The sequence below is a fragment of the Ixodes scapularis genome, unplaced genomic scaffold (assembly GCF_016920785.2).
Source record: "Ixodes scapularis isolate PalLabHiFi unplaced genomic scaffold, ASM1692078v2 PGA_scaffold3__209_contigs__length_174095766, whole genome shotgun sequence".
Taxonomy (NCBI): domain Eukaryota; kingdom Metazoa; phylum Arthropoda; class Arachnida; order Ixodida; family Ixodidae; genus Ixodes; species Ixodes scapularis.
In genome coordinates this window covers 158,159,261-158,171,316 of record NW_024609868.1, presented here as the reverse complement: position 1 = coordinate 158,171,316, position 12,056 = coordinate 158,159,261, and the positions used below count along the sequence as shown (strand labels likewise).

The window sequence follows — 12,056 nt, the reverse complement described above, 5'->3', positions numbered from 1 at the left end:
CTTCAAAACTCATTTATTTATTTATAATTAATAAAAAGAATTTCGGGGCATTCTCTACTTTTGATCACATTTTAGTGAGGATATAGGCCCTTCATGGCCATAGTTTCTGGATAGTATTAGAATGCTTAGAGTGCACGGGTTCAGCTACGGCCATGGATGAATAGATGAAGCATTTATTGACGAGGATGGCGCTTAGGCCTGTGGGGGTAAGAAGCCATAAAAAGCCATGGCCATAAAAAGAATTTCAAAAACCTGCCTAGTGCCTCTAGACGCACGGCTTCACAGGGACCCTTGAATGTGGCAAGAACCCCAGCCAACGCTTTCCTTTAGGAAGAGATGCCTGTCAGATTGGCACCTTTCACTAACTTGCCCCTTCTCTCCAGATTGTCGGTCAGTAGCTCTGCATGTAGCATGCCATGCCAGTCTATGGGCGGTTGGTTGGCATGCCGCAAACGGTGCTAGTTTCCGACACTCGTAGAGGAAAGAGTATGGCATGTCAGGCTGAGAAGTGCCAATGTGACGGACATCTTCGTGGAGCAGGCGTTTTGTGCTTGTGATATTTCTTATGTAAAAATTTCCTTTTACTAATAAACTGCCAATTGACTTCCATATATGCAATAAAATTAATGTGAATATTCTAGGGAAGTGTGCAATATTTTCATTCAGAATAAATCTGTGTAAAGATCTAAAGTCAGCCGAAGTTTTACTCAGAGGCCCTTTTTTTCTCTTGTACCACCATCCTCTAAGACTCCAAAGAGCACATGCTACAGTTCTGTTCTAAAACATTGGTGGCTGCCCCCCTCGCTGATATCTTTCCCATCACGTTGGGCACTACCATACTGAAATGAAGGGCATGCAAGTATTAATACTCGTTTCACTAGCATAACAGGCCCAAGGAGCAAAGCTAAGGCGCACTCTTTCTCGATTAACCCTGTTTCATAAATTATACTATAACAATGCTTCTATTAGAGCATCCCTCTTCCTTCCACCCCACAGCATATCTCTCCGCCATGATGACTCCCGCAAAGTTCGTCCGATTTTTAGTTCAACTGTAGCATTTTACAATTCCTATCTGCCCATGACAATCAAGGACTGGAATAAATTACCCGATAGCGTTGTAACCGAGACCAACCTTGATAGATTTGCCGAAGAACTAATCAATTACCTTGAACTTAATAATATGTCTATCTGCTAATTTTTTTCTTCCTTTTTACTGGTCACAGTGCATACCGTAAAAAATATTAATAATATTGTGTAATGTTCATAACTACTTGTATTCTGTTGTTCTTTGATTCACCTGTATTGCTGTCTTCCTCTCCGTGAGTGTTAATTTATTTTAAACAATGATTATTAGTGTTATTGATCCCCTTGTATAATGCCCTAACAGGCCCTCAAGGAATAATAAATGAATGAATGAAATAAAAAAATGAAGGTGGTTGAAAGAGCTTAAAAAAGAGCCTTCTAGAAGCTTCAGGGCTGCTGCTGTTTCGCTTAGGGATTTAATTTCAGGCCCTGAGAAGCTGTCTCCAAGCGACATGTTGGCAGCTGCTTTCCTGAGGCATCCAGGAGGCACCCTCACAAATCATGTAATATATATGACAGAAAAACAAACATGCACACATGGTTGGCCCACACAAAGAAATGTGAGACAGAAGCAGACAGGTATCAAGGAATATGCATTAAGCTTCATTTGGCAAGAACAGCCTCAGGCTGGCATGCACTAGCACAAAAACAAGGTACCCGAAAATGTATCAGTGATGATGACATCGCAGAGACGATACTGACAAATGCATACGAGCATGCACCCACAGGCGACCAACAGAACAGACAGAATGAGTTGAAATGTGGAACACTCAAGTAGATGTCCCTTACGAAGCTTCATGCAAGGACAGCCTCAGGATGGCATACATTAGCACAAAACAAGATACGCCAGGTGCTCTGGTGATAACATCAAAGTGGCGAGATTGACACACACACAAACATGCACACACAGGTGACGAACTGAACGAGTTGAAATGTGGAACATTCAAGCAGATGTGTCTTATGACAGCCTCAGGATAGCATACATTAGCACAGAAACAAGATAGTGAAAACAAGGTATGTCACTTGCAATATTCACAAACATACAAACATTAGCAAGCACACATACAAACACTGCAGTAGATACAAAAAAGAATGTGTTAAAATATGAAACATTAAAGAACACCTGCAGAAACCGACAGGGGGGGCACGTGCTAACACAAAAGAAGGGAACGGTGCTGGACCATGGCCGGGCTGGATTTTTGGATACTTGTGGATACTCGCCAGAGCTGGAGAAATCATGCCTGTGGATGCGCAAAGCGCCGCGACCCCACCTTGCCGCAGTTCCACCCTGGTGCGAGCTAGGAGCACTGATCGGTGCCCTCCCGTAGCTTTGACTGCATGCCAAGGAAAGCTGTCCCCGAGTGTGCATAATTGGTCTACTTGTGCTACCGCCTATGCCTGCGGCTACCGGCCATACAGTAGTACCTTCACCTTGCCTCGTCCGTGGTTTGCTCAAGAGGCCGTAAAAAAAAGACCTGTATCCAGCCCGGCCGCAGCCAAAGTCACCGAGGCTGCAGGAGCGTGTGGCCTCGGACCATTCGTGTACGTTGCGCCAGCAGTGAAGAGGCTATTATTGGAGGTTGGCAGATGGTTGCACGATTAGCGGTTGGTTATTGACACCCGGTTTCTAACCTGCTCTGCTACTGTACTGATTGTCATCCGCCTCAAGTGATAGATCTATGCTGACACCTGTGAAAACTTGCAGCTTAGCAGCGCTGCTGATAGTCGTGATTATTTGGTTTAATGTGATTTCAATTATCTGCATCGAGTAAACCGATCATATATCTTTGGAATTGCAGCTTTCGAAACGATTACAAGGATGCACAATCAGCTGATTTGCTACAAATCCTTACAATGACATTAAGTTGAAAGCAGAACTGTCGAGATGAAAATTTTCGTAGAGTTCTTTAGAACATCTGAAGGAATGAGCAATGTCGGTGTAGAGAGCACCACCCGGGGTGAATGACTGCCAGTATGGCAACAGAGCGTGTCAGATAAATGGATGTTGATAGCCGCAAATGTCTCCATTGGCCGGTACTCGGCAGCAGCAGTTTCTCTCGCCCTTTGCATCCCTACTGAAAAAAACCATTTGGCGCCCATATGAAAATAAACGGGTCCATACCGGTAACCGTTTAACCATACTGGTCACCAGTTTGTCAAAGGGGTCGCCCGTATGGCTCGAAGGGGTCCCCCGTATGAGCCATAAGGGTCACCTATTTGGCAAACGGGTCGCTCGTCTGGGCAAATGGGCGACTCGTTTGGGCAAAGTTGTCGCACGTTTGCTCAAACCGGCGACCATGTTGCAAATTGCACCGGTTTAATCAAACGGCTCTCCGGAGCCCGTTTGATATTGAACGTACAGATCGGCGGCGTGGGCACGCCTAGCGTTTCAGCCGTGGCAGCCAATGTTTTCCGGAAGGCTGGGAGCGCCGGTTCATCGATTTCAGATCGTCCGCGTAATGCAAGTAATTATATTTATATTTCAATTGCGCTGATTTTCGATTATACTGCAACTAAAACTAACACCTTTTTTTTTTTTTTTTTTTGACGTAAACGCGCGACGTTGGTGAGCCGATATTTTTGACAGACCTTTAATACTTTGTCCATCTTTGTTGCCTCAATTTACTTATTCAGCTCGAATCTCTCTCGCAGAAGACGCGACCGCGTGAAAGAATGTACGTCTAGACTCCGTTTCACTTTAATTCAAGACGCAGCGAAGGTAGCACGCGTACACGCGGCTGCAAGAACATCGAGCATTGCGAGAGCACGCCCGCCGTTGCAGCACTCAAACTACGAGCTTGCGCTGAGTTCTTTCTTTGCTCGGGCGCAAGACGAGCTTCTGGCAGCCCCGTCGCCATTTCCAAAGTTCGAGCGCGCGCGCGCGCGCGCGTTTGTTATTCGGGACTACAAAAACGCATCTCCCTGGAATGCCTGGGGAGAGGTAGAGGGGCTGTCCCGGTGGTCCCAGCGCCTTGACCTCGCCCCCTCCCTCCTCTCTTGTCACCCCTGTCACGTGACCCCCAGCAGCGCGCGAGCTACACGCTGATAAGCATCGAGATCCGGAAGGGCGCGCCTTGCAGCCGCTTTTTTCTTTGTCTGCTTGTTGTCAGTTGCTGCTCGAAGTTCGCTCGTTCTACCTGCTTCAATCTGTCGCCTAACCCTGTGGTCTTATTGGGACGCCTCTCGACAACGTATTGGATGTCGCAAATTCTCGCGGTTTGGTTGGGTTCGGCAAATGACAGCTTGTGCGCCGCATCGTGTTGAAACTTCCAAGGAGCCGTTCCCTCTCGTTTGTGTTTGTGTGGTTGTCCTGCTTTGACCGTGTCGACAAATATCACGGATTACCTCTTTCAAGTCCGCTATTGTTATGGTAAGTGCACTGCAACCTACGTGTTGGCAACGATTGACCGTTCTTCTACGCGTACTCTTCTAAATTATCTAAAGAATTATGCAACGCCTAATCGCGCGGCAGCCAGGAGAATAATTTCCCCGAAAGTCTACCTGTATAGTGTTCACAGATCGCTTGCACGTTTGTACTTGTCTACAGAAGAGGTAATAAACTTCGAGGAGAATTGAAAACAATCTTTTGTGTCGGTTTTCCTGTCCACTTACAAGCACCTACGCGAGTGCATTTGTTCTACGTGTTTTCTCCATGTTATAAATACGTTTATGAGTTTCGGGACGTCTTAAATATGTTTAAGATAACCAACCTCCCAGACGATACCCATTTAGGGCTAGCGCATAATTTGCCATTTCGAAGGGCACGTTCAAACGTGTGGTCACGTGCCATGTCGAACGGGTACTCGTACCATACGGCACCCGTATCAAACGGGCACCTGTATCAAACGGGTACCGTTTCGAACGGGTACCGTTTCCAAACGGGTACCCGTATCCCATAATCACGTTTGATCCAAACGGATCGACAGGTTTGATTCAAACGGGCGACCAGTTTGCCACCCGTTTGAATTTCAAATGGTTTTTTTTCAGTAGGGATAACACGTGTACATACTGTAAAATACCGGGCGAGCGCTTACTCAAATTTTGGAGATAATCGCGAAAAAATGGGGGATGGGCGCTTGTCCGGTCATGAATTTTACACACAAATGTACCATGCATATTTTCTCAGATCTTACAAATTTGGTAATGGGCGGATCCGCGGTACTCTACGGTAGTCCAATGCCGCACGCTCCTGCGGCTTTGTCTAGCACGGTATCAACCAAACTCTGCTTCTACAGAAGGCTTAGAAGAACCTGTTATCTGCTAGAACTGGTGGCGATAAGTTCACCAAGCCGCATGCAATGGTGAGCACATCATCCGCTATTGGCACCATGTGCCAGGGCATCCTTTGGGATGTAATCTTAAAGAGCTTCATCCTCTGGATAACTCTTTCCACGTGAACTCGTGCCGCAGCTATGCTCTTCGTGGCAAGAGCTTCGGCCTTCGAGAGCTGCTTCTTAGCATGTAGGAATGGGGGCCTCACCACAGCTATCAGCCTTGTTTCGCATGTGCTGTCGATCAGGAACCCCTTGTCCACCATTATATGGTCTATCCCCGGCAACAGCTTATCTACCAGACCACTCTGGTCAAAGATAGCCTTGTCCGAGGCACGACCTCCAGAGCCGCTGCTAATGTAGGTAATCAAACCAGCGGGTGAAACGCCTACCATATACTTGATTGTGTGCCCTTTTTTGTAATGAGAGTATGTGCTTATACGACACTTAAGGCACTTAGGTGTGCCTACAGGAATCTCTGTGCAGTCAAGTACGATGCGAACATGAGAGTATTTCTGGAAGCACACCGGCATGTTATGCAGCACTTCATCCTTGGAGGGCCAGGTTATTGCATTTCTCAGAAACACAGCAAGGAGCTGTGCTGTGTTTCTGACAGTGGCACTTGCGGTTGATGGTGACACTCCAAAGATATTTGACAAGAAATCAAATGTCAGAGCGTGCTTCAGTGCCATCATGGTCATGATTACTCTATCTCTTGCTGGCAGTGCAGCTCTTGATGATTTGGGTGTCTTTCCAGACACGAGTTTCTCTAGAACATTGAGGAGCTCTATGTTGGGGATGCCCGTAAAGGAACATACGTTACCCTGATTGATCATGCGGGAAAAGTTTTCCCCAAAGTCACCACTCGACACCTGCACACCTTGGTCGAGGACTATTACAGGTGGGGTAGGCCTCTCCAACGAGCCTGCAGGTGGCAGAGCAGCACTTGAAACTTCCGCTGAATGTTCCTCCTTGTCGTCCCGATCACAGAGGTCCTCGGCCTCGCAAAGTGCGACCTAGAATGAAGTTGAAACATATTTAATTACACATACCACAAGGCTCTATCACTCAATTGTGTTGGTTGTGTTCACAGCAACCGAAACAACAGCGGCAAAGTCATCTGGATGAGCGTTCTTCGCACACAGCGTGAGAACTAACGCAAAGGGTAGCCTTGTGAAGCATCTAGGAGCCACGGTTAATCTGATGCCTCAGTCATATATGTTTTTTTGGCTGCTGTGGATGCAGTCTGTACAAGTGTACAAACCGATGAACAGAACTTAAGGGTGCAAACAAGCTGGTAGCGATGAAACTCTACGACAAAACTCCGCAGACTACGGATGAGGAAAGGACGACACATATATGGAAAGACCTTTTCGTGTATCTGTTGTTGCATGCCTACCCGCAGCTTCAGGGTTGTGTTGTAGTGTACGAACTGGCCAGAGTTGCATGTCTAGGTATTTAAGCCTCGTTTAGACGGTTGGTTTTGAAACGCCGACTGCGGCAAAGTCACAGGGACAAGCGTTTTCTGCACACAGAGTGAGAACTGACGCAAGGGGTAGCCTTGTGGAGCATCTAGGAGCCACGGTTAACCTGATGCCTCAGTCATATCTGTTTTTTTGGCTGCTGTGGACGCAGTCTGTGCAAGTGTACAAACCGATGAACAGAACTTAAGGGCGCAAACAAGCTGGTAGCGATGAAACTCTACGACAAAACTCCGCAGACTACGGATGAGGAAAGGACGACACATATATGGAAAGGCCTTTTCGTGTATCTGTTGTTGTATGCTTACCCGCAGCTTCAGGGTTGTGTCGTAGTGTACGAACTGGTCATAAAGTCGCATGTCTAGGTATTTAAGCCTCGTTTAGACGGTTGCTTTTGAAACGACTGGAACGACGACAGCGGCAAAGTCACTGGGACAAGCGTTCTCTGCACACAGCGTAAGAACTGATGCAAAGGGTAGCCTTCTAAAGCAGCTAGGAGCCACGGTTAATTTGATGCCTCAGTTGTTTTTGTGGTTTTAGTTCCTGCAGATGGCAACCAATGCACATGAGTTAATTGTTCTGTAGTATGAAAGGTTTGTGAGTACAGGACTGAAAGAAATGCACTGTTCTTTTTATAAGAAATTGCACATTGACTGAACTGAAAAAAAGAAGGAACTACTCAGGATAAGATAATGCAGCATCAGACATATTTACCTCGGCCAACAGAGGCTCCACCACCGCCCTCTTCTCACGTCGCTTCTGGCGGCCTTCGTCCAGTTCTTTTGCCCTCTTCCTCTTCTCCACATTCTCAGTGGAAAGAACATGCAGGTTTTGGGAGGGCACAGATCCTTTCTTAAGGTGGCGCTTCTGAGCTGGGTATTCTGAAGTAAATATGACATGTTGGTGATCGAGTTAGATAGCTTAACAAAGTGGCTGCTCAGTTTCAAAGAGCTAGCGAAACAATCCTAGGTTTACACATTCAAATGTAGTTTTCTGCCGCCTACTCGCTGTTAGTACGAGTCTACCAAACAGCGCAAATTAACATACCTCTTACTTTTCCAAACTAGGGAAAAGATTAAAATTCAAGGTACGATATTGTGCGAATGTCACGAAGACACCGAGGATGTTCTCTCCGAGCGTTTCAGGTTGCATGAACGGAAAAGAACAAAGAAGAGACGACACGAGCACACCGTCCCGTCTCCTATGTGTTTATTCGACGAACACGCTCTCCGGGTCGTTTCTAACGAGCGCGACGTTCGGTTTTCAGGCTCACGCTGTCGAGACGTGGACTTCACTACTGTAGCAACGATCGAGTGCAGTGTTAATACGCTGATCGCAATCTATCATAAGCACGTTCAACCGTTTTTATTGCGTCGCTGACCCCGTTAAAAACGTTGACCGCCCGCCCAAAATGCCCGATAAATGAGCCTCATCGTTTGTCTCGATCGATGCGCTTATCGCTGCACTGATTTTTCGAACCTGGTGATGCCGTCCCCGGATAACGCAACGCAACACATGTCGGCACACTCTTACCTGGCAGGGTGTAGTCGCTCGAAGTAAAATGAAGCGAGCACACCGGCATGATCTCGGTGACACTTTTCCCAATCCGAAGGACGCGGACCCACTCGTCGCGTCTGTTTACCACGTCTGGGCCCCTCCGACATGTTTCCCAGGCGTTCGGGAATCGGTGAAACGACAAATTATGGTCTTTCCACGCGGCGGCGGTGCATTGGGGCACCGAACAGTGCCGTTTGCACTTGGAGACGGCTGTTTTAGCGAGACGGTCGTCAACATCGCTGGAATCCGCCATAGCAGCCTCCCGGAGACCCTCAAATATTTCGTTCTGGCTACCGCCACGAGAGGGCGAGCGGCGAACTGGAGACGCGAATACCAACGCCGACGTGATTACAATGACGAAGATAACAAAAATAATGTTCTTCCCGACAAAAATGTATGAAATAGAAACACTCATTGATAAAATAAAGAAAGACGTAGCAGCGGGTTACGACGAGTTGAAGTCTCAACCCCTCAAGTACGTAGCTAGAATTATTAGCTCTATACTATCATACCTCGCGAATAGCATGTTAAAAAGCGGTATTTTCCCGACTGATTTGAAGCTGGCTAAAGTTGCTCCTATTTACAAGGGCGGTAGTAAAAAAGTATCGAAAATTATAGGCCCATTTCTGTACTAACAATATTCTCTAAAATATTTGAAGACGTAATAAAAAAAACGCCTAGAAAGCTTTTTTACAAAGCACAGTGTAATCTCCACCGCCCTATATGGGTTCCAATCGAAAAAATCTACAGAGCAAGCTTTTCTCGACATAAAAGAGAAATTGGTTGCAAATATTGAAGACAAGGTAATTACACTCGGACTGCTTTTAGATTTGAAGAAAGCGTTCGACACCGTTCAGCATCCTATTTTACTCAGAAAACTAGAACATTATGGCATCCGCGGGGTCGCGCTCGCATTACTAAAAAGCTATTTAACAAATCGGCAGCTATACGTAAAAATTAACAATCTAAAATCAAATAAGAAAAAACCGCGTTATGTATTCCCACTGGGTTTCATATTAGGCCCTTTACTTAGTTGATATAAATGATATCGTAATCATTTCTGGTTCCCCAGAGTTAATAATGTATGCAGAGGACACAAATATCTTTTTTTCTTTAGTGAAGCAACTCCGGAATGCCTGGAGGAAAGGGCAAACGCCTGTCTTGTAAAGCTTTCAAAATGGCTGAGTTCCAATGGGTTACAACTAAACACAAGCAAAACAAAATATGTGATTTTTAAACCTGCAACAAAACGTCTCAGAAACTCCCTTAAGATTATGTTTGAAGGTGATTTAGGAGATCAAGTAACTGAGAAAACATTTCTAGGTGTGTGGTTTAACCATGAGCTAAAATGAAATACACATGTAAGTAAACTAAAGTCAGAATTATCACGAGTTCTTGGCGATATTTATAAAATGGCAATCCTTGTAATTGAAACATTGTATTACTCCTTGCATTTTTTTCAAAATGTGTTATGGGATTCTTTTATGGGGTACAACTACAACATCCGACTACTATAAGTTACTAATCCTACAAAACGAGGTTCTACGTATATTCGAAAACTATGGGGAGCGAATAAGAGAACTGAGGACGGAACCACGTTTTAATAAATACGAGATCTTAAAGGCAAATCATGTATAGTACTTAAAATGATTTCAATTAATTTCTCAAACAAGGTTATACTCCACCCCAGTCGCAACAGAAGAATTGTACCCGTTCCGTCGTGTTCAAAGAAGGGAACCCTCTACAAGAACATGTTATGGAAGGCAGAGTATGCACTATCAAAAAATTAGTCTATTAAATAACATGCCCTCTAAGAACTACGCAAGGTCGTTTCCTTTATTTAAAAAAAAGAACGTATAGCACTCCTGGCAGGCAATGATATAAAATTTATCTAAGCTTGCTAATCACAATAAAGCGTCATGTTATATTTTATACCTTCAAAGTTCATCCTTGTTTTATTTTATGTGCATGAGTCGCCTTGTTATATTTTGGAGGGTATATCGACAATTTCAGGCAACATTTCATGGGCGCCGCCATCTTGACGTCACGTGACCCTGCCGCCATAGCCGACCTTCAGATTCTCGCCGTTGCTCCGCGTTGTGTGCTGCACCGGCCACCACCGGAGCTTTGTTTTCGCGTTCCTTTACGTTCCTCGTTAAAATCTCGTGTTGTCTTTAGGTCGTTTTGATATTTCTGGCTTTCATTTAATCATTCGCTATCTAATATTTGAACATAGCTCTTTGTATTTTCATATTTATGAAATGGAATCGGACAGCGAATGGATCGACGATACACGATTATGGCCCAGGCTTCAGAGACTGTGTAAGTTCATCGCATTCATTCGTTTTGTCGCAAATAAAGGGCAGTCAACGCCATTGCGACATATGGAAAGTTTAATTGACGCATTAAGGCTATCGCAGTCATGCTTCTCGCTGCATGTGCACGCATTTGGCATCGTTTTTTTAAGTAAAAGCCGAACCGCATGTAAGCGATTTAGCGAGCGACGGCGACAACGACGAGAGTCAGCGACGAAGATTTCTTACTGCCCCCCGTCGCGTCGCTCGGTTTTTGGATTTCTCGAAAACGTCGCTCACCGTCTTAGTCGCTCGCTCCCGTCGCTTCCATGTGGTTTGGATCGTCGCCCGGCTGACCAAGCGACAGCGAAGAGGGTCGCCGTCGCTTGCCTCGTTGCTCGCCAAATCGCTTGCATGTGGTTTGCACGTGTGAAGGGTGCTCATTCTAAATGGCGCGAAGTCCTTCAAAATGCAATAAAAATGGCACAAAGGGCCATTGATTGGTTAAAAAATTTCTTCTTTCGCTTTGGATTCCCCGAAACAATTGTTTCAGGCATCGTCTCCACATTTACGTCAAACGAGTTCAAGCGATTCGTGCAAGAAATGGGCTCCCGTCACGTCCTGACAGCTCCTTACCATCCAAGGTCTAAGGACTCGCTGTACGTTTCATTCAGACCTTAAAAACACTTTCCCTGAAGACAAATCAAATGGTAATGTTGTTATATAGCAACACAGATCACACCACCACAAACGAGTCACCAGTGAATTTATAGTTAATCAGTGGTGCAAAGGCCTGGCATGGGGGAGAGGGTCGCTTACAAACTGTTCATTCACACTGTGACTCGACAGTGTCACGAGCGCGATATTCTTGTTGACGGTGAGGTACTGGTTCGTAGCTATGGTGGGAAAACAAAGTAGGCGCCTGGTGTTATTGTTTCACAATCAGGCCCTGTTTTCTGCCTGGTGCATGCAACTACTCCCAGAGGCAGTGTCATTTAGCGTCTTCACAAATTCCAACTGCTACGACACTCGAATCTCGCAGGCGCTGACCCATATCAGGAGGGCGCAGAGCTCCTGCTATGTCCTACGAGCGACAGCACACTACGGCTGTCCACCACCTCACCGGCAAGCACTCCTCTGACGACTCAAAAGGCAGCTGCCTCTGCCCCGTCCCAGGCCACACAAGCGCCTGTTGCAAGACGCTACCCAGCGAGAGACCACCGACCTCTGGAAAGACACCAAGTCGGGTCGCAGCTCCAAACAGTGTCAAAATTAAAGGACAGGAAGTGTCGTGTCCGTCATCGCGCCACTGATAACTGCATCGCAGTTAGTGCGCATGAGATAGGAACTGATGAAAGGTGCGCTCCGTA

General features: G+C 46.0%; 1 protein-coding gene across 1 annotated transcript; it reads right to left on the bottom strand.

The window, feature by feature from the left end:
- Positions 1-5,323: 5,323 nt before the first annotated feature.
- Positions 5,324-8,417, bottom strand: LOC115332388. Its single transcript, XM_042292941.1, has 3 exons — positions 8,369-8,417; positions 7,550-7,716; positions 5,324-6,370 (listed from the first exon to the last, which is right to left on the bottom strand). Exons 1-3 carry the CDS (start codon positions 8,415-8,417, stop codon positions 5,324-5,326), a joined length of 1,263 nt encoding a protein of 420 aa, XP_042148875.1.
- Between the last annotated feature and the right edge of the window lie 3,639 nt (positions 8,418-12,056).